The following is a 23,546-nucleotide window of genomic DNA, read 5'->3' as shown; positions in this document are numbered from 1 at the left end:
GAAGAAGAGGAACTTGAAGAACTATGATGGTGCTTAGCCTTTTTCTTCTTGGAAGGCGTACTCCCTTTATGACTACTTGCTTTCCTCTTTTTGTTGTCCTCCTTTCGAGGTTTCTTGCTCTTCCTGGAAACACATGGATCTCTTTTTGGCTGTTACCTTCTCGGTTGCCCCATAAGAAACTCTCTACTTCTCTTCCTTTGCATGAGGATTTACAGGCATGCGAAACATTGGATCCCTTATGGCTTCCATGAGCTGTGCCAGTAAATGTATGCAACTTGCCGCAGTCTTTTGACTTTGCTCTTGCAGCAAGACACCTCTTGTTGAGGTAATTTTCTCTTTGAAAAGCAAAGGCAGCGTGCATCAGTTGCATACACAATGTGTGTGAGAAACTTGCATATCTCAGACAAGTTGTAGGAGAATGGCTCAATCACCTGTCCAGTGGGATTCACAAGATAGGAATGTACATCCAAGACAGAGAAGTGTGCAGCAAAATCAGCAAGAATTTGAGCAGATGGTACGCATTCGTATGTAGGAGATGGAAAATCTCAGAAGGGATCCAAGAGCTCAACATTTGTTTCAAGCAAAAACTATGCCTAATGTAGCTTATCATGTGCCAATGCCAGAGGCACACTCTCGTGTATAGCCCGAGAGAAAGGGATCTCATAGGGGACGGTCTCATAGCAAGAAGAGATCAAGGCATCATCACCGATCTCCAAGCCCTTCACCGTCTACCTCATGGCTTCTGTATCTTCTTCTGAAAGATCATAGTGGTAAGGAGAGAAGCAAGCTAACACTAGGAATGGAAAGGAAAGATAACCAGCATAATGGAATGAAATGGAAAGAAAATGAAAGCAATGGACAAGTACTCACATGATACCAAAGAGGACAAGTACCCCTCTAATCCATGCATCTGAAAATCCAAATCGTAGAAGAGTGCCCTCAAGAAAACCCCAATCTACTCTGTCATAGGCTTTCTCAAAGTCCAGGAGTAGAACTGCCAGCCTCTGCCCGCTCTCTGCATAGCCCACTCTATGGCTTCCCAAAAGGAAAAGATATTATCAAATATGCTCCTGCCATGCACAAAGCCTGTCTGAGTATCATGGATGAGGTCTGGAAGAAGGGGATGCAATCGGATGCTGATCACCTTGGCAAGGATTTTGTATAGAGTGCCCAAAAGAGTGATGGGTCTCCAATGGGATACAAAATTCATGTTGCCACCTTTCGGGATAAGGTGAATGAGTCCCTCGGCCAGTGAGTCAGGCATCTCACCCGAGTCCCAAATGCCCTACAGGGCTGAAGTAATATGATCACCTATCATATTCCAAAAGGCTGTAAAAAAAGGAGTAAGACCATCGGAACCAGAGCATTTGCCCTTATGAAGGGCGGAGAGAGCACTCTTGAACTCTGTGTTGGTAAAGCGTGCATCAAGTGAGCATATTATCTCAGGTGTGACCAACACAGGTAAACTCTGCCAAATTTTATCTCCAGCCACATCTCTGGCCTGCGTGTCGGGATTTAAAAGAAAGAAGAGAGGCATAGAAAGCTGTCGCTAAGTGCATGACGGTATCTGTATGAGACTGCAAAACGCCGTCAGAGTCAATAAGCTGCCTGACACTCTCTCTACTATGTCTGGGACCAAGTGTAGAGGAAAAGTGTTTATTGACTCTCCCTCCCATTTGTATCCAAAAGGACTCCCGTGCATGGAAGGCATACTCTGCTCTCTGATCAAGCAATGTCTGCAAGTGAGCCCTTGCCGTAGCAAGGTGCTCCTGTATCCAAGCATCTGATAGTCGTCGTCTCTGCTCCTCCCTCTGCAAGGCTGCCAACTACCGGCGGTCTGTGGCCACATGTGAAGGACCGGCCACCCCCCCTTGCATGTGAAAAACCCAGATCTCCAAGACTGCCTCTGTGAGAGTCTCATCCGTGTATAAGGCATTGGGGATCCTGATACTGTGAGACGGTCCTCTCAGATGGGGCTCTGAGATGGACAAAACTATCGGAAAATGGTCGGAAGTGGAAACACTAGGTGCAATGCAAACTGTCCCCCCTCTATCAAGAGCCCAGTCATCCACATAGAATCTGTCAATCCGAGCATGGATAGGCATCTGCACCCTATGGTTCGACCATGAAAACAAAAGTGACTAAGACTGAATATGAAATGCATCATCTGACCAAACATCTCTGCCACTGAACTTGAACAAGAAGGCATCCCAAGCTGCTCTCTCGAGGGAATGAATACCACCTTGTCTGCCCCCTTGCTTATCAGAAGGTGCCTCAACCATGTTGAAGTCACCTCCAATAATCCACGAATCTGCAATGTCAGCCCATGAGAGCAACTCTTTCCAAAACAGAACACGGTCCCCTCTGTTGTTCGGAGCATAGAGGTTGAGGAAACCAACCTTACGTCCGTCAATCAGAAGTAAAACCCATTGGGCCCTGGAGGGGGTTATGGTACCGTGTCCAATGATCAAAGGGAGAATAGAATTTGAAACTGATATGCATGTACCTCCTCTGGTTCCCAAGGCAGGAAGCCAAAAAGTTCGGCCTGAAAGCAGCTTACCTGACTTGGAGCAATCTCTGACATCCAGAAGAAAAAGAATGTCTAGGGAACCACCTGAAACTCCTGGATGGAGCTGATTCCTAATCAGCTGTCTGTGACGGCGATGAGGGATGCCGTCCAATCCCTGTATATTCCAACTGGCTATCCTCATCGGCGGGAGGAAGCGGGTTGGAATACCTTACCCGACTTGGTGGCAGAAACCACCGGAGCTGACCTCCTGCCATACACACGAGGTCCAAGGGGAGGAAAGTCCACAGGTGAGAGAGAGAAAGATCTCTCAAAAGGGATGTTGATAATTGGCTCTCCGAAAGTGGAAGGTACAAAATCATCATTTGGGAGGTCAGAGAGGTCCTCTAGAGCGGAAAAGGAGTTCCGCTGAGCCAGTCCTGGGGAGGGGGTACGAAGGATTCCTACCGAAGCAGGGAGAGAATGTAAGACCCCCTTCCCTCTATCCACAGAAGGAGGCACCTGTACTGGGTCCTAATCAAGAAGTGTTGCAGATGAGGCGCCAACAACCTGGGCTGCTGAGAAAGGTACAGCCTGAGGAGTGGAACAAGGCTCCTGAACACTAGTCTCCTCTTGAGGCTCCAAGGGGGTAGCCTCCGAAGCGGTGGAGGTGTGATCTGAAGTAGAGGGCCTAACCACGACTGGAACCCACTGTACAGAAAATTTTTCAGAATCCTCCAAGTTGAGAATGGTTAGTTTGTTCTTAACAACGACAACTAGTGCATGGTGGAGTGCACAGACCACAGATGGGTCAGCCCTAAAGAGATGGAAGGGCTTCAAGAAAGCCTTCTACCAGCAGTTCATGCCTAAACAGTTTAGGGATCATGTTCTTCAAGATTGGGACACTTTGCATATGGATGCATGAGATACAGTGGATGTGTACAACCAAAAGTTTTGGGATGCTTATTTGCAGGTTGCACCTTTCAAAAAGATCTCCAAAAGAATCCAAATGAGAAAGTACAGAGTAGGTCTCAGTCCAAAAATTCAGGTAGTGGTGAATGCTTTGAGGACAAAGAACATTCAGGACATTATGCATTCAGCTTCAGTAGCTAGTCTCGTGCCGTTACAAGATCCAGCGACAGTGCTATCCTTGCATGCAAGAGGTGCTGAAAGGAAGAAAACTGATTTTTCAAAATCAGAAAAAAAAGAGTATCCCAAGGCCCTCAGGGCAAGGAATTTACAAGTACCTTGTAAAATTCAAGAATTATATGGCATTGGATGCGAAGTGGATGGATGAAGACATGTTGTCCGATCATCCACAGCTTTTGGATGTTTACAAGGAAGCTTTTCAGTTGAGGTCAACTAAATAGAAGCTGAGGGGATGTCACCACAATGTAAATATCCTAAGTCAAAGTACAGTTGACCATTTTTTTGATCATAATTAAAGAGTTTTCCATCTGGGTTAATTATGGTTAAAAGAGTTTTTCTATTGGTCAAAGAATTGACTACGGTCAAAGATACTTGACTTCGGTCAAGTAAGCCTAATTTCGGTCAGGAAGACTTGGTTTATACCAAGAAGGTTAATTGCGGTTAACCAAGCTGTGCCAACTTCGGTTGGAGAGACTTCACTGTAATTAAGGTGCCTCTACCCTTGGTCAAAGCCCCTTAATTATGATCGAGAGCGTTGACTCCGGTCAACCAGAGAATAAATATATTTATATATTTGTTATGTGTGCACATGTGTTTAGTGGAGATGCCCACCATGACTACAATTAGTCCACAGTGTATTATTTGCATGCAAAGTGCTAACAATTAATGGGTGCCATGGTGGTGCACTTTAATTAATTGTTGCAGGTACTAAGAAGTGTTATTTTTCCTAAGCGCTATGGAGCCTAACAAGCATCTAGGAGGCGGTTCGCATGACCAAGTGCTTCGAAGACTCCAGAGTTTCCCTTAGTGGCATGTAATTAGGAAAGTAATGTAGAATTTGACAAGTGGCTTATTGCCAAGAAAGAGAGCCTGAGAGCTCATGTAATTCATTCACGTTTTAGATTTTGTAGCAGCAACTTTACGCTGAACTGTGTACTCGAATTCTCTCTCATGAATAAAAACCTTCGGGGGGGTCCAGCCCGACGCTTTGTTGTCCTTGGCCCTAGTGTATTTGTTGAAAGAGCGAGTGAGGGAGAGCTTATGAAGTGTCATTGCTGTCTTTTACAAGTGAGTAGTTTCATCTCTGATCGAGATCGCCATGGAAGGCAATAGCTCTGATACCAATGTAATCTCTCTCTATATAAATCAGCGTTGCTTTCCTTCTCTTTGGTTAGCTGGCTGTTTAGAAAATCTTCACTAGCCCCCTCTCTCTCTCTCTCTCTCTCTCTCTCTCTCTCTCTCACACACACACACACACACACACACACACACACACATAGCACTAGGGCCAAGGAGAACAGTCGGGTTGGACTTCCCCGAAGGTCTTTATTACTTAAGAAAATTCAGAGTACATAGTTCCCCTGCTGTTACAAGAATTCGAAACGTGAAGAATTCACAAGAGCTCTCGGGCTGAAACTTTTTTGGCAACATGCCACTTGTCCAAAATCTGGACCAACCAACACCCCCCCATGAAGGAAATGTGAGGGACTACTACAATGGAACCAAAAACAGAACATGACAATGATGGAGTCTACTGCTCTGTGCAATGTCAGAACTAGACATGGCTCCCATGCTAACTCAGAGGCTAAAGTCTAAATATGGTTCAAAGGTCGGACTGAGCACTCTTATGGCTTTACGTCTCAAACATGACTCAGAGGCTCATGCCTCAGCATGGATGCATGACCAACTCAGAGGTCTAGGGGACCGATGCACCAACATCTTGAAACTCGACTGGGCGTGATAGAAAGACCGATCAAAGCCAATACATGGCTGCCACAATACACCCCCTCGTGGCTCCAGGGACTAATGAGGGACATGGAGCCACACATAATGAATATAAAATCAATACATCATTTTAGGAGGACTATCCAAGGTAACACACATATTGGGGGACATCCCAGTGTTGAGTACCCTTAGATACTCACAAAATAAAAAATGTATATCTCTCGGAATGAGAGATGTTCCCTGAGTGTGCACATCCCTTCTGTCAATTATGTGTTGATGAAGATCATGGCGAGAATGTCCCTGAAGATAGGTCGATGTCGGCCATGGGAGCAGCTACCAAGGCCAATCAGCCCATGACTCAAAACTAGAGATGTTGAATTACCAAGGTTGGGTTGGAAACTTCAAATTTTGGGCAATTATGCCCAAGAGGGACAAAATTCCCAAATGAATGTACAGTTCGATGCTACAATTGCTCATTGTGGGAGTTGGGTGTGGAGCTTTAGGTAGTCTAAATTGATCACGGACAGTGGATTGGAGGCTATGGGCAGTAGTGAGCAGCTCATTGACTACGTCTGCTACATTGTTCCCACAATTGAATGCCGTTTGAAAACAGCTCGTCACTCTCTGGACATCTTCTCCACTCCTTGTTGGTCCATAGCAAATCATTTCTTCACAATGTTGCTAGTTGTGCCCCGCTACAGTAAAGGAGATCACTAATCATTGCTTCACAATGTTGCTAGTTGTGCCCCGCTACAAGTAAAGGAGATCACTATGATGTCGACCTGAACACCTGCGCCACTAGCACCACGGATTCTTCCTCAATGAATACGACCTCCAACATGATCTTCTCGGCTCCTCAGAGATGTGCAAGACAGAAAGAGAAAATGCCTTCTCCTCCAAAATGGCGAGCAGCAAATGGAGAAAGAACTGCGTGGACAATAGCTTCAAAATTCGGTGTAGAGGCTAAGAAGAAGGGAAGAAATGAAGGAAGGAGGGATGGCTAGGAACATGGCGAGGCTTTGATACCACATGAAGGTACATGGTGGAGAGGGGGAGAGAGAGAGAGGGTAGGCTAGGGAGAGATAAGTGACAAGTACAGCTCTCTTATGGAGCGCACACACACATAAGATACCACTGTATATGGGATAATGACACGTGGCATCCATAGGACACTCTAGACTAAAACACTCACTTTGACTTCATGTTCCAACACCTAGCACCTATGACAATTAATTAAATCACACATAGCCATGGCATCCATTAATCGTTAGCACTTTTGCATGCAAATCAATTCTAGACTAATCCTAGTCTCTGTGGGCGTCCCCACCATGCAAACATGTGCACATAACATAAACCAAATTCTTTGGTCGATTGAGGTCAACCCTCTTCATCGTGATTAAGACGCTTGACCATCAGTCGAAGCACCTTAATTATGACCAAGTCTCTCCAACCGAGGTTGGCACGTCTTGGTTAACTGAAGTTAATCCTCTTGGCGTAAGCCAAGTCTCATTGACCGAAGTCAACACTCTCTGACCAAAGTCAACACTTGGTTCTTTGGTTAACCGTAGTTAACCATCTTGGCCTAAGCCAAGTCTTCCTAACCAGGGCTAGGCTTACTTAACAAGAGTTAAGTATCTTTGACCGAAGTCAATACTTTGACCAAATAAATATAACTATTTGAACATAATTAAATAAATGAGGAACTCATTGATTATGATCAATAAATGGTCAACAGAAACTTTGACTTTGGAGTATTTACAGCTTGGTGATAGATATTGTCGTGCTAGTGGTATGTACTCTCCCTCGAGGATATTGTTAGGGAGACAGTCTCCAACATTACTGCTTGAAACATTTGGGTCGCTAGCAGGTACCTCCAGCAGCCACCCCCGTTGCCATTTGTTAGGATATTATCTATACCTTGGAGAGGCAAAATTTGAAGAAGAGAAGGTCGCCGTGATGCCAGCTAGCTAACCTTCCAAGGAAGTGATGACCCAGCACCAAAATGAGCTGGGAGAATCCCAAGATGGGCAAGGTTGCGTTAGCGCGGACAGGGCAGAGGAAGAAAGCTAGAGGGGCAGAATGACCCACAAATGGGATGAGCAATGGATGGGAAGAAAGGCGGAAGATACAAGCGGCGGAGGAGAAGACATCAAAGCAAAGAGGGGATGCAGGGAAAAGGAAGGAGGGATTGATGCGCTAGAGCAAAAGGTAGGCTCTCAGGTTGAAGCCTCACTATGTATCAAAGAGCCAAATTCTTGAGCTTGAATTGATTTCTGTTGTTAATTTTGACACATGAACCGGTGCACTTTTAGAGGGAGCTGCATCTGTAAAGAAATGCACATAGTAGTACTTCAATCTCCAAGGGAGCTTCAACTATTGAATTTTTTTCCCCCTCTTTCTATGCTTCATCACGTGATGGCACCTCTCTTTTTTTTTTCACCTATTATCCATATAATGCTTTTGAATTTTGTTTAGATCAGGTGTAGTACTTCGATTGTGCATTAGTTGGAAGTTTTTCAAATCCCAGGATGAAAGACTATCTTCCAGGGGATTACTGAAACTCTAATTTGGGGCCAGTTTTTCAAGCCCCTATAGTATATATATTATGTTGTAAGGAGTCTTTCTGAATTGTTGAGGTTATGAGATTCAGCTAAAATAGCTAACTACATGATATACTCATCTGTTTCTTTGTCCTCATTTTCTATGGTGGTTGTGATATGTCAGAAAAGACAGCCGTTACACTGAAAAAGATGCAGCAAGGATTGTGAGGGAGATGCTGAAGGTTGTTGCATTGTGCCATCTTCATGGTGTTGTACATCGGGATCTGAAGCCTGAAGTATGTTTTGAGTGCTTTTGATGTAATAGTGTTTATTTGCATATGAGTCCTAGAACCTGATGACTTTTCAGTTTCAATGTTTCATGTCTGGACCCACTGTAGCAACCCATCCAAAGTATTGATTGCCCTACTTTTGATAGCTAAGATGCTTGAATACTGGTGTATTGTGATGCAGAACTTCTTGTTTGAATCTCAAAGTGAAGACTCGCATTTGAAAGCCATAGATTTTGGCCTGTCGGATTATATAAAGCCAGGTGAGACAACTAGACATCTTTGCCACCAACTGAAAGTAAACATCGGAGAAAGTTTTTAAAGCACTGATTAGATGGGATAATCTTGTCAATAAAAACTCTGATTAGATTGAATAATCTTGTCAAATTTTAAACAGCACTTATAATGTTGTTTCAAATTTTAAAAACAGCACTGATAAAGTTGTTTCAAATTTTAATTTTGTTATTCCTGTGGGAACTCTTAAAGGGATGCTTCTTTAATGATACCAGGGAAGGCTTTCCACGATGTAGTTGGGAGTGCATACTATGTAGCTCCTGAAGTATTGAAGAAAAGGTCAGGACCTGAGTCTGATGTTTGGAGTATTGGTGTGATCACATATATTCTACTATGTGGAAGGCGGCCATTCTGGGACAAGACAGAAGATGGTATATTTCAAGAGGTCTGTTTGCCTTTTTATTCAATTCTTCCTGTTCTGCGCTGACTATAGCAATGAAATATTTCTAACAGAATGCCAAAATAATGAATCATGTCTGACTCAGTTCTGTGAATTGTCTCCTTTGACTTTCAATGCTTCTTTTGCCAGAGTCCAAAAATCATAGAATAACAAGTTGAAAAATCTCATCAATCAGGTTTTGAAGAAGAGGCCTGATTTCCAGAAAAAGCCCTGGCCATCTATAAGCTCTGAGGCAAAAGATCTAGTGAAAAAACTGCTGGTCAAAGATCCAAGAGCTAGGCTTACTGCTGCGCAAGCACTCTGTATGTGTCCATTCTTCTTCAAATGGTTTTGTGCCATGAAGATATCAAAATTTAGAGTCGTATGTCTCTTCTTTTTTAGTAGAAAATCTGATGAATGTGTTTTTTTTCTTGGTCTCTAATTCAATTGATTTTCATTCCAAATGTACAGCCCATCCATGGATCCGCGGAGGAAAAGCACCAGATATCCCTCTGGATATATCTGTTCTTTCAAATATGCGTGACTTTGTAAAATGCTCTCGCTTAAAGAAGATTGCATTGAGGGTACACACATTGTCTGTTCATAGAGTAGGGTGGTTCGCAATGTATGGTTAAATTCTTCCGTTGTCCCTCATCTCTTCTATATTTTGGAAGGAATACATCTTACAATAATCGATTATTTTCTGATTGCTGTACAGGCATTGGCAAGTATTCTTAGTGCGGAAGAGATTGCAAATTTGCGAGATCAGTTCAATGCGATTGATATGGATAAGAATGGAACCATCTCCTTAGAAGAAATACGACAGGTGTGTAAGATTAATCCTCTCATCTTGTAATGTATGAATCTTTAACGTTAATGAAGAATACTATATCATGAAGGTGAAGGTACTTAGAGATCAACTTGCAGCAGTGGGTAAGAAAACGAATCGTCTTGGATTGCTAGATTTGTACTAGGCATGCTTCCCCGGAGCTAGAAAGGTTGCATGATGACCATGATCGTAAGACAAAGGTCGGCACCGGTTACGTTTGAAGAACTGTTACATTGCTCCTATATGAAGAGGTTCATGATGACCATGATTGCAGGATAGAGGTTTGCACTGGTCACATTCGAAGAACTGGCTCCATTGCTCCTATGGCAAGAGGCTCGAGAGAAGAAACATGGTCGATCTGGAGATAAGGCCTTTCTTGTAAAAATAAATAGCAAAGGCAAACCTTGCAAGAGCCAGCTGAGGAGGATTTATGGTTGGAAAAGATTTAATTCGAGAAGAAGCTAAAGAAGTGCTTCAACTATGGCAAATTGAGACACTAGGCCATAGATTGCCTAAGTGGGAGAACAAATCCACAATGAAGCAAGTTCAAATCCCAAAGGTAGTGCTGTGAAGCTTCCACTGCTGCTCCCCGCTCCTCCTGTTGCCCTCCTTCTTCCTGCTCCCCTCCTTGCTGCCCCCTCCCTCCCCTCCTTGCTGCCTCCTCCCTCCCCTCCCCCCTACCTGCTGCTCCCCCCGCCTCCCACCCCGCCTCCCCTCCCTCTCTCCCCTTCTCTACTTCCCGCGTTGCTGCAGCCCCCCCTGCGCTGCTGCCAGCTCCTCCCCCGCGTGTTGCCTCCTCCTTCCCCTCCCCCCTACCTCCTGCTCCCCCCGCCTCCCCTCCCTCTCTCCCCTTATCGGGACTCATGCCTGGGCAAGAACCTTGGAAGGATTTCTTTTTTGGACGCATTCAGGCTTGCACACCTACCTTGGGAGATGATTGGGTGGACAGCCCTCGCTGGATTTTTACTTCCGCCTCTCAGGTATCCTGCCTCTCCTCTCATGACTGCCATCCTAAAAGCTTGGGGGAGCTTCAGGAACACTCTTCGAAGGGTTCCGCTCTCTACCCTTGAAGAGATTGATAGGCAGCCAGTCATTTGGAACGATAGTATACTTGATGAGCATGGCAGACCACTGGGCACTTCCCATTATATGCAGTGGTCTAGATGGGAGAGAGGCCCCGCCTACTTGGAAGGCATTTATAAGGCTAACTGAGGACCAGAGGCTACAGTCCGTGAGTCACCTCACAGGGGTAGCACGTAGGATTCAGCAGATAGATGCAGCCATCCCGGTGGAATGGACAGTTGAGATGCCTATTACTTCCACCACTTGGATGGGAGCTTTTTCGAGGACAGCAGTTCCTCTACAGGTGATCGCTCTTCGAGGTATCGGGGAAGATACTCTGGTCTTTGACGTTGGGGATGGAGGTATACTTTCTAGATCCATGGATGATATTCTTCTAGAGGTTGCCTTTCAGCCTATCAGGATTGCTGGTTTTGTGGACCATGGAGCGGGCTTGCAGTGGTACTTAAACCCCGACCCTCTGCTCTTGGCCCTGGGATCCTGGAGGTTGTGGTTATATGGAGGTGCACCTATCAGGTGCTTGCAGTGGGACCCAGGAGAGTGGGAGTGGATAGATCATGGGCACCGAGAGAGGGGGATTCCCTTCTTTCGTTTCATGGTTGGTAATGCTAGGAGATTTCAGTTGAGTAGTAGAGGTTGGATTCCCTCTAGAGCCCCCCATTGGGATAGCTTCTTCATCACCGCAGATTTGCGTAGGAATTTTTGGAGGAGGCTCTGGAAATCCCTCAGAAATAGAAAGATCACTCTTTTCTTTTGGCTTTCTATTCATGGAGGGATTGTAGTGAACCTGTGGAGATCACGATTTGGGGCTGATTCCACTTGCCCTCGCTGTCATTCTGCAGAGGAGTCAGTGCGACATTGCCTTTGGGACTGCAATCAAGCGAGGACTGTTTGGAAAGGAGTTGCTTGGATACTCAGCATTTTTCATACTTTCCCTTTCTTCATGACTTGGGGCTCGGTCGCATGGTTATCCCTTACTGGGCCCCAGGTGTTTTATGAGGGTGAGCCTTCTTCTTGGGCACTCTCGATCCGCCAACAGGTGATAGAGCCCTGCTCTCTTCAAGATGTACCACATATTCCTTTCAGAGCTTCACATGTTTCAGTGGACACCCTTGGGAGATTTTGGCTAGCATTTCCTCTTGGCACATTTGGAGAGCCAGATGCACAGAGGCCTTGGATGACAACCAGATACACCCATCACAGGTGTTCATGGGTATTTGGAGTGACACGGTTGACACTTTGATAGCCATATGGTCTAGCATGCAGGGCCCTTCACGGGCAGCCTCTTCTAGGAGGACTGTATTTCTTCGAGTTTGGAGGGATTCTCCCTTTTTCTCGGAGGTTGCTATAGGATTGAGATGGCACTATCAACCCCAATCCTTTCTTTTTGTCTCTTGAGCTTTTCATGCATTGCATGGTGTATCTCGTATTCCCGTATGGAGCTTGCTCTAACGGTTTTCTTTAATACTTAATAGAAGTCTCTTTTTCGCAAAAAAACAAAAAACGAAAACAAAAAGGAAAACCAAATCCAACGAAGGTAGAATGAACATCATCAAGGACTTGTTTGCTGCCCAGGTGATGGAAAGGTATTATCTCTAGAGATATATACAATGATATGGTGGTGTAGGATGGATTAGGACTTGGTCTATTTTAGAGTTTTTGTGTGCTCTAGTACTTGGACTATATATACCAAGTACTTGTACTTCATTTGGTTGAACATTTCAATTGGAGTTCACTTGTGTTCACTTATTCTTCTCTTGTGTTCACAACTCTTCTCCATTCTTGTTCCTACATGTGGTATCAGAGCTAGTCCTTCCAGCCCTGTTCACTTGCTTCCCTGTCCTCCCACGTGCTCCTGTTGCACTTCTGTCATGGAGAAGAAGTTAGTTCTTGCTCATCAACTTCTCTTTTGGTTTTCCTGAGCTCCCACGAGCTTCGCGTAATCTTGAGCTTCAGTTTTGTTGCGAGATTTTGCACCAGGAAGCACTCCTCAGCTGGGCGACTTTGTTTTGCGTAGCACGCGCTTTTTTTCAAGCAGTTTTGGACACCGGAAGTTCTGTAGTTGTGTCGAGCAACCCGGAGGAGTTTTGACCAGCTGTACTGCCCCTTTCGGAGCTGTTCGTGCTCTCAGAATGTCAGTCTGAGCAACAGATTAGAAGATACCAGCAATATCCATACAGTTCGCCTCTCCACCTCGCCATTTGACTTGCCCGCTTGCCTGTTTCCTCTCTAGATTGCCACTTGCATCTCCGACTTGGTGGTTTGACTTTTGCTCCTACTCCTACTCGAGATCCTTACTTCAGCTCATTTTCGGCCTCTCCCAATTGGTTCTTGCAGAAAGCATTGCGAAGGTGTCTTACAGATTGCATTGCACAGGTGCATTTGGGACAGTTTTCGGCTACACATTGAGTGCAAGTCATTGTTCAGGTGTTGTGCATTGTTGAAGCCAAGTGTTGGCTGTAAGTTGATGCACTTTTGGATGCCTATTGAGCAAGAGTTTGCTATTGCATTGTGATCCATTGTTTGGCTGAGATATAGAATGATTTTTGGGGCAGCAGCACATTGCATTTGAGCCAGTGTTTGGCTGTGGTTGAGGACAACTTTTTGGGGCAGAAATATAGTGTTTGATTACATTCTATATACCAGAAGGGGTTGAGGTTTGAGCATAATTTTTGGGGCAGATTAATTGCTATTTCAGAGCAGCCACTATCAATGAATGCCATTGCAATGATTGCATAGCAATCTGTGGTCGATTTGCTGTCTTTTTCAGCTACACTTGTAGTTATTCTTGAGCTTGCAATTATGTCTCTCAATGAGAATGGTCATATCATGACTGAGGTAGATAAGTTGGATGGACCCAACTATGCTTTGTGGTCGTTTACACTCAAGAATATCTTGGTTGGAAAGGGCTAATGGGACATCGTGAATGGTGATGAGGCTAGACCTGCTGGATCTAGCACGAGTGCATCTTCCACTTCTGGCACTACCACTCAGTCTTCTACTACCGCTTTCACGGAGAATCAAAAGAGGTTTTATCGCAGGGTTGCCCAAGCATTCTCTTTGATTGCATTGTCTATGAAGACACACATTGAGTCTACTATCAAGTCTTGCAAGACTTCAAATGAAGCTCAGGATAGAGTGAAAAGTATGTGAAATGTGAAGAATGAAGCAAGAAGCCTTGCCTTGCACAATAAGCTTAATGACTTGTCCATGCAAGAAGGTCAGACTATTTTAGCTCATATTGCAAAGATTACTGACATTCGGGATGAGCTCGTAGCTATTGATGAGGATATAGAAGATAATAAATTGTTCTCTATCACCCTCAATAGTCTAGCACCCTCGTATGACACGTTTGTTACTTCCTTGACCATTATGCTCAGGGCTGCTCCAATCAATTTTGAGGAGTTAGTTGGCTGCTCTTACAGGAAGAAACACAAACTTCCAATTCAGCTCGTTCCTCTGGTCAGAGTGAGCAAGCACTTGCCACTCATGGAAAGGGTAAATTTCAGAAAAAGACCAGCCATACTTATCAGCCCAAGAAGGAAAGGAATGCAAACACAAATGCAGGGAATGCAGATAAAGGTGCAAAGGTGAAGAAAGGCAGATGCAATTATTGCAAGAAGCCTGGTCATTACATTGCAGAGTGCCAGAAAAGGATTGACAATGAGAAAAAGCGGCAAGGCACAAGTAGTAATTATGTGGCACCAGCTGACCATCTCATGCAAACTTTGCACAAGAGGGAAAGGATTATGTGTTAACTGCATTTCAGGACAGCTTTGGTGCCAGGGGTGATTTAGTTGCATATGATGCTTCTCTTCCTTCATTTTGGGATTCTTCATTTGCTGCCATAGATACTCGGTCTCTAGATAGTGGTGCATCGAACCACATGACTCACAGGAAAGAGTGGATTGAAGAAATTAAACCTCTTCATGGCAAACAGGTTATATGTGCAATGATGCCACTCAGGACATCACAGGAGTGGGAGACGTTCCCATCCTTCTGGATTCAGGAAAGAAAAAGTATATTCGTGATGTCTGGTATGTTTCTGACTTGAGGAAAAACCTTGTTTCCATTCCATCCAAGGCGTATGATCACCACTTGTGGAATTTCAGGAAGATCAATGCCAGATCAAGGATCTAAAGAAAGAGTATGAAATTGTGGCTACAGGTTCTTATGAGGCCAGCATGGGTTTGTACAAGCTTGATGCTCAGCCCTATAATCAGCATACTATGGCTATCTCTTCTTCTACTCCAGGTGATTTATGGCATACCGGGTTTGGTCATGCACATCATAGAGCTTTGGCATATTTGTATAATCATAATATGGTTGAAGGATTGCCAAAATTACTGCAGCTCACTCAAGAGGTGTGTGAAGCTTGTGCTCTTGGAAAGTTGTATCGCCTATTGTTCCAAAAGGATGATCTAGGTTCAGTATTGCAGATTGTGCATAGTGATGTTTGTGGACCAATGAATGTCACAACCAATAGAGGGTATCGGCATTGGCTGAGAACCAAACCAATTCTAGAATTGGAACACTTAATTCTGACAATGGGGGAGAGTATACTTCACATGCTTTTGAGGGATACTTGAAAGAGCATGGGATAAAGCATCACAAAACAATGCCATACACACCTCAGCAGCCGATTGCAGAGAGGAAGAACATGGTGTATGCTGAAATTTAAGAGAATGTCAAAGGCATTTTGAGGTGAAGCAATTGTTACAACCACATATATTCAGAATCGCTGCCCTATACAAGCATTGGTTGACTGGATGCCTTTTGAGGCATTTTATGGGTATAAGCCCAAGGTGAATCATTTCAGAGTGTTTGGGTCTGTTGCATATGCTTTGGTACCAGCTCAAAATCGATCCAAGCTTGATGATGAAAGCATTGAATGCATCTTTGTGGGGTATAGCACTGGAAGCCGAGGCTTTAGGCTTTATGATCCAGCCACAAGGAAAGTAATCATAAGCAGGGATGTTTTGTTTGCTGAGCATGATAGCATGCAATCCATTGGTGAGAAGTTTCCTCCATATGATGATACTAAAGAGACATGGTAGCTAGCTAGGAACGGAATGGAAATATGGAAAGCATAATGAAAGGCAAAATGGAAAGGAAGGAAAGTACAAGTGCAAGGCAATAACCAAAATACTCACAATGTATTATTAGCTTGATGTTGACTGATGTATTAGACAATAGACAAGTACAACAATATATAATGGCCACTAGACTCTAGAAAGTCACAATGTCTATGGGATATCTCCCAATATGACACGTGGCATGTCTAGGACTCACTAGACTATAAAACCACTAGTACACTCATTTTTGACTCACTTTGGCTTCATATTCCAACACCCCCCCATGAAGGCAAGGTGAGAGACTACTGGAATGGAACCAAGAACAGAACATGACAATGATGGTCTAAGGTGAGGGACTATTGGAATGGAACCAAGAACAGAACATGACAATGATGGTCATCAAACTGTGCACCCTATGTAACTTAGAGTCTAAAGTCTGAGCGTGTTCAGAGGTTGATCCAAGCACTCTCATGGCTTGAGACTCAACATGCTTAGAGGCTCACGTTATAGCATGGCTACATGACCAGCTCATAGGTCGAGGAATACACCAACATCCTGGAACTCGGCCAGGCCTGATAACGAGACTTGTCAAAGCCAATACATGGCTCCCATAATACATCCCCCTCTAAACCTATCAAAGCCAATACATGGCTCCCACAGTTGATCCCCCCTTGGCTTCATAACAGGACATGTTAGGAAACCACACACCAAAATAGGAAAACGAATACATCTTTTTAGGAGGACTATCCAAGGCAGAGGACCTTTAAACTCAATGACAACCAAACACTCAATACATATCATTTTAGAGGGACTACCCAGGGCAGAGGCCCCCAAAATACATCAAGCTGTAGGAATAATAAAAATAGATCTCTTAGGAGTAACAGATGTCCTCCAAGTAGCCACTGCACATGTGTGCACATCCCTGCGAGGCGATGACGATGTCGATGAAGATTTAGGCATGGATGCCCCAAAATATGTGTCGGTGAAGTCCATGGGGTAGCTACATGGAGCGGTCATGGCATTACTCTCAAGATAGAAGATGGAGAGTCACCTAAAAATCAATGTAGAGGCCGTAGGTGCCACAAGGACTAGTAGAGTCACTCAATGTGCAAGCCTAGCACCACGGGCAATCAGAGAAGTAATCGAGAAGCCGGAAAGTAACCGTACCTCACATCAACATCATTTTTCTTTATCTTCTTGCTGCAAATTAGTGTGGAGTCTACACACCGTTATAGAAGGCAGATGAGGTGTGAAATGTGTCAGCTCGAATGGTGAGAAGATAGAGCTTCGTTGGCAATAGGAGAAATTGCGTGGGCAGCTACAGCTTAGCTTCGTGGGCACCAACTGGAGCAGCAAAAGATGGAGGTGGAGATCAGGATAGTGACAGTAGGCTGGAAACTATCGTCCCGTGAACTCAAGAACAAAATCTGCGCGCAGAATTAATTTTTGTCACTTTTTGCAAGAGCTATATCTTTTCATAGAACTTGGATTGCAATGATGTAAAAACGAAAATTGTAGTACTCAAGGTCTTCTACAACTTTCCTGAAGACACAAAGTCATGATTCTGCTTTCAGATCCAGATAGAAGCATCACATCATCCGCAGGTCATACCCAATGTTGATGAAGCCTTCAATGGAGAGGAGTAGGAAAGGGGAGCTCCTCCAAGAGAAGAGAGGGCAGCTTCTCTTTCCGGCCATCCTCTACCTCATGGAGAAGCAAGGAGGAAGGGAAGGGCTAGGGAGGAAGGCTCTGCTACCATATGAAGAGACATGGTAGCTAGCTAGGAACAGAATGGAAATATGGGAAAGCATAATGAAAGGCAAAATGGAAAGGAAGGAAAGTACAAGTGCAAGGCAATAACCAAAATACTCACAATGTATTGATAGCTTGATGTTGACTGATGTACTAGACAATAGACAAGTACAACAATATATAGTGTGCCACTAGACTCTAGAAAGTCACAATGTCTACTACAAATTTCATTTTTACATCATTGCAATCCGAGTTTTCTATGAAAATTTATAGTCCTTGCAAGAAGTGACGAAATTTGTTTTTGCGCACGGATTTTGTTCTGAAGCTCAATGATTTGACAGCCCAAGCATGATGCAGCTAGCTCAATGTGGAGCTTTCCATCCTCTTCATCGTTGACCTCTGCTTTAGCCCACCATTTGCTCCTTCTGCCCGACATTCTCTTGGAGCTGCTGTCCGCAAGTTGGTGCCTGTATTCTGCCCGTCATTCTCTTGGAGCTGTTGTCCTTCTACTTTTGTCTGCCATGAAGAAGTTCCAGACTTGCTCCAGCTCATGAAGTTCTTATCAAGGTGATCTTTCCATAGTTACACTTGCATTTCTACTCTTTTCCTGCCATGGAGTCTTTCAAATCAACTACCATTTCGTTCGAGAAGTTTAATGGTAAGAATTTTCTTACATGGCAAACAAAGATGCGTCTTGTACTTATGAAGGATGGAGTGCGTGGCAAGGAGAAAAAGCCACAATCAGATGAAAAGAAAATTGCACACTGGGAGAATCTGAATGACAAAGCTCTTTCTCTCATTGATTTGGGATTGGGTGATGACGTTATTCATCATTTTGATTTTGACTCCACTGCTCACGACTTATGGGCTAAGTTTGAAGAATTGTTCGGCAACAAAATCATCAATTCAAAGGTATTCCTCAAATAGGAATTCTTCAAGCTGCAAATGAAGCATGAAGACTCTCTTCTTGCTCACTTGAATCATATGGAATCCCTTGTCACTCAGCTTGCTAGTCTGAAGGCCCTATAGGGGAAGATGATCAAGTTGTTGTACTCCTCTCGAGCATTGAGGAAAATTCCAAGTATCGGGAGATCATACCAAGGAGGGATGTACTGTGGGAGCCATATGTAATGGCTTTGATAGGTCTCGTTATGAGGCCTGGCCAAGTTCCAGGATGTTGGTGTATTCCTAGACCTATGAACTGGTCATGTAGCCATGCTATAACGTGAGCCTCTGAGCATGTTGAGTCTCAAACCATGAGAATGCTTGGATCAACCTCTGAACACGCTCAGACTTTAGCCTTTGAGTTACATAGGATGCACAGTTTGATGACCGTCATTGTCATGTTCTGTTCTTGGTTCCATTCCAGTAGTCTCTCACCTTGCCTTCATGGGAAGGTGTTGGAATATGAAGCCAAAGTGAGTCTAAAATGAGTGTTCTAGGTGGCCTAGGTGTAGTTTTATAGTCTAGTGAGTCCTAGACATGCCACGTGTCATATTGAGAGATATCCCATAGACATTGTGACTTTCTAGATTCTAGTGGCACACTATATAGTGTTGTACTTGTCTATTGTCTATCACATTAGTCAACATCAAGCTCTTTGGTAACATGTGAGTACTTGTCCATTGCTTTCATTTTCTTTCCATTATGCTTGCTATCTTTCCTTTCGCCCTAGTGTTAGCTTGCTTCTCTCCCTACCACTATGATCCTTCATGATCTTGTCTATAAACCTCATCCTGTGTGGAAGGAAGAATTTGCATCAAAGAGCCTCTATGTTCTCACCATGATTATACTTTGTGTTTGAGTTCAGTTTTTTTCCATCCACAATTTGAAGGGAAATCAGCACACCCCAAGCATAAAATACATGATCCACAGGGGTGTATGTAGAAAATGACAAACAATAGATGGTGTGCGAATGAGGCCCACATCCCCACCAGTGTTGGTTACCTAGTGCATTTCTATCTTTGTTCCACAATAATGAGATACAAAGTGGTAATCCAGACTTCTAAACAGAACATCGTCTAAGCTTCAAAAAAGGTACAATTTGATGGTAGGATGGCAGAGAAACTTCTCAAGCTTGTGTGGGGGCTGCTGATTCAAGGAAGAGAGGGATATGGCTATATGATTTTATGATATGAGAGCGTGAGCAAGAGCTGATGGCTCAGAAATCTAAGGTTGAGAGAGGGGGCACTCTCTCTCCCTCCGGGTGTGTTACAGGCTGTCCAATGACCTGGATTTTTTTAACTTCACATAGCATACAAGGAAGATGATGCATACATGAACAAAGAAAGAAGAAACAAGAATAGCGATTCAATTATATCCGGGTCAGGGTTGTGTCTAGCAAAAGCCAGAAAATCAAAAGCAACATCGAAAATCTAGCTAATCTTACTCCAAATTTTGCACATGTTGAGCTTTGTCATCTCTAGTATTGAGGGTTAGATCAAAGAATTGAGAAAATCAAACCTTTGATTAAGGTTGAGTTGGAAAAACTAACAGTAACTTTAAAATTTTGCCCCATGATGCCTCTACCTTTTATGTTCAATTCTGTAATGGGGTCTAACTAGTTCACCATCTTTTAACGTTCACATCTAGAGCTAGATATCTGGGAATCAACCTAAATTTTCCCAAGTGATATTGTAGACCAATCGCGAACATCAGTACAACGTCACTATGATTTCACATGCTCACTAAATCCTAGAGACCGTATTCGCTAACCATTTCTCATACACTAACAGTCTCAATCTACCTCATTACTCTATATCTTCCCCATCACCATCAAGTGTCACCTTCCAATCCACTGAACAATATCTGTCTCACAATCTAATGTGCATGTCAAAATCACAATCAGATGATCTAGCTATGGCATCTATACGGCTACTGAGTCTCTATACGACTCCCGAGCCTTACTAAATCCCTTTTCAAGGGACCCACCATGTTCATTAGCCTAAGTCATCATTCATTTTTTCTCAATATCAAGAGTTCTCTGATCTGAATCAGTGACCATTGATGCATAGACTCCTGCAACAAGGATCCTCCATACAAAAGAGTTTACAAAAATGTAGCATATGAATAATGTCATCAAAAAAATGTTCAAAATGTGGCATGGTTATGTAAGCAGATGCTACACTCCGCAATATCAAGAAACAACCAATGAGAAAGATTATAATTCCACCTAATGCCATACACACTGCACCATAATTTTAAACAACACTATCCCACAAAAGAGGAAAGTGTAGCTTGCCTTTTTCCGACATTTGAGATTATGGAAAGATGATTAGTGACAACCAGTCAAAGCAAAAAAGTAACTGATCGAATGATGGTTGTGGAAGATTACTACAGGGAGTGTCAGGACATTTACAATGGCATGGTAATGTATGCTAGTCAACTATAGGTTTGACGATTTATGGGTTTCCTATATAACCCAACTCTCTCTTGTCTTTTTGTTTGTTGGTAGGTTCATTGTGGAATACACATCTTTGTCTTGCCTCTCCACTCTCTTTTAGTCCTCTGTATTTTCAAAAGGGACTTTACCTTCCACTGTTTAATGTCCTCCATCTACCTTGTCTATAGAGCTTTTCTCTCGTTTGTCTTCTACTTTTTAAAATTTGCTTCCAAAGCCTAGCAACATCACCTTGGGGACGTTTCTAACCACTCTTTCAACTCCAAGAAGCTCTAGAGATAAGGTCCTAGTTTTGAAGGAGGAGAATGGCATGTGATTCCTTACGACCTCATAGATTCAACTTGCATGTGCTTAGCTGTGAGTTCTTTGTCATGTTAAGTATTGCCTCTCTAGAGAAGTCCAATGCCCTGTGCTTGGTCTCTGTTCATGTTATAGAGGTGGTTCTTACAACAGATGTACATCACCGTCAGAGGCGATACGAGGATATTTTAGAAAGAAACTTTGTCTCGCCAAAGTTCTAGAACCATTTGAGATTTTGGATTGCCATGGGCTGAATGGAGTTGGTTTAATATTTTCCATCAAAGAAGATTTTGTTGCGCCTATTTTTATATATCTAAGGATTATAAGTGTGAACCTTGGCATCTGCCCCACTATAATTTAAATGCTACTTGATTGATATTTCTTCAATATTGTGCTGCTGATTTTCTGTTGGCATGTCATTCTTACTCACTGTGCTGCTGTTTCTATCAACGCGTGAACAGTATTGAAGAGCTACCACTCTTACATTTGCCAGAAACTGAGCTCCACTTTTAAAAATGATGCGGGGAAATATTTGGTGGCCATTTATTCATCCGTTCTGTATTATTTTTTTATTCTTTGTAGACTCAACAACAAATTTCCCCTCATTCTTTGTAGGCTCTAGCTAAAGATGAACCTTGGCATCTGCAAGAGTCAAAAGTTTTAGAGATACTTCATGCGGTACGTTATGCAACATCAATCAAACGATTGCAGTATTGTATAAATGGACAGTGTTTCAAAAACAGGGATTGGTCGTACTATTATACTCTATATATCCACCCCCTTTTGCAAAGACTTACTCTTATTTCAATGTGTTTGATCATCAATAAAAAGTTAGCTTTGCATGCAGATGGACACCAACAGGGATGGGCTTGTGGACTTCGATGAATTCGTGGCTGCCACAGTGCGTGTTCATCAGTTAGAGGAGCTTGATACGAAGAAATGGGAGGAGCAGTCTCGTGCTGCTTTTAACAAGCTTGATGTTGATAAGGATGGGTTTATCACTCCTGAAGAATTAAAGCTGGTAAAATAGCCCAGTCATTTGAATACTGATTTGATTTATATGAAATGGATTTTCTCAAAGATATGTAATCATCTCAAAGGTCTAGTATTGCTGATCTAGCAGTGTGTTTTCTTGGCACATAGGAATATTGTGTTCATGCATATATCGAGCAGAAATTTTTAAAAAATGAAATCACATACATGATGTATTTTCTGCTTATCCATTTATGTGCATTCTATTTGGGTCAATCATGAGGTGGTAGTTTGTTGAATATCTATCGTTCGTTTCGATATGCATTTTGATTTGAAAGACGTTAACATGGTGTTATTGGCCTCTCCGTGGCAGTATGCTGGAATAAATGGTTCCATTGACTCTCTTCTGGACGAAGCTGACACTAACAAAGATGGAAGAATAAGCCTACAAGAATTTCAGTGCCTGCTTGTAGACTCTAAATACAAATGATTCGCCTCGCTTATGTATTCGTATATTTCATAGGGTAGAGTAACTTGAAATTGCTGGTCAAAGACGGTAATTTCGAATGTATTGTTGGAAGTTCAGATATTTGTGAGTCACAGAGAAATGCTGGGTTTGAATGAGGCAAACATAATGTAAGGAGACACAATTCTTTTAGACACAATATGTAGCCCGAGTCTCGTAAGGTTGGCTTACCACAGGTAAGCAAAAGGTGCTTTTGAAGATTTCTGCTGGCCTTTAATGTTGCAGAGATATGTATGGGCGCGCATTTTTTCAGACATGATATGTGGCCTGACCACATGAGGCACCAGCAGGCCGAAACACAGAACATGACATCTATACAGTCTTGCATTCTCTTTGAGGGGTTGAGGAAAGCAGTCTTCTACGACAATGAGTATTGTTTTAATGACCAAAAGCTCGTCACACTTGTTGTAAAATGAAAGGTCTTAAAAGTATTGAGTATTATTAATATGCTTTTGAGAGTTTTTGGCTTCATCCAAATTCACCTAATAATCTAGTTGTACTTCATGGACTTCTAGGTTCAATTTCCTGCTAACTTTAATATTAATAAGGATTAGAAACCAACTAAATGTGCACTGAGAATCTGTTAAACTTTGCAATTGAATCCCCAATCAATATCATCAATCTAGAGCTCATCAATGGCTTGAAAAAGATAATTAGAGTTTATGGTGAGGGAGGCATGCTCACATTTATTGGCACATAATAATTACTCTCAAAGCCAATAAGTGCATTCAA

The 23,546-nt window shown here is 43.1% G+C and overlaps 1 protein-coding gene across 1 annotated transcript in view; it reads left to right on the top strand.

Annotated features, from left to right (window-relative positions):
• LOC147900463 (calcium-dependent protein kinase 28-like) overlaps positions 1-23,227 on the top strand; it is a 47,638-nt gene extending 24,411 nt beyond the window's left edge. The window contains exons 4-12 of the mRNA XM_087377490.1: positions 8,105-8,216; positions 8,392-8,470; positions 8,717-8,886; positions 9,077-9,203; positions 9,352-9,464; positions 9,599-9,706; positions 21,932-21,994; positions 22,164-22,337; positions 22,662-23,227. Of these exons, the coding sequence (XP_087233616.1) occupies positions 8,105-8,216; positions 8,392-8,470; positions 8,717-8,886; positions 9,077-9,203; positions 9,352-9,464; positions 9,599-9,706; positions 21,932-21,994; positions 22,164-22,337; positions 22,662-22,778 (1,063 nt within the window). The 3' untranslated portion in view covers positions 22,779-23,227. The remainder of the gene's footprint in view (positions 1-8,104; positions 8,217-8,391; positions 8,471-8,716; positions 8,887-9,076; positions 9,204-9,351; positions 9,465-9,598; positions 9,707-21,931; positions 21,995-22,163; positions 22,338-22,661) is intronic.
• The last annotated feature ends 319 nt before the right edge of the window (positions 23,228-23,546 follow it).

This window comes from Dipteris shenzhenensis, chromosome 7, assembly GCF_047967505.1.
Source record: "Dipteris shenzhenensis isolate YYH24624 ecotype China chromosome 7, Dip_SZ_1.0, whole genome shotgun sequence".
NCBI lineage: Eukaryota > Viridiplantae > Streptophyta > Polypodiopsida > Gleicheniales > Dipteridaceae > Dipteris > Dipteris shenzhenensis.
Note: the sequence above shows the minus strand (reverse complement) of the source record. Positions and strands in the feature narration are given on the sequence as shown.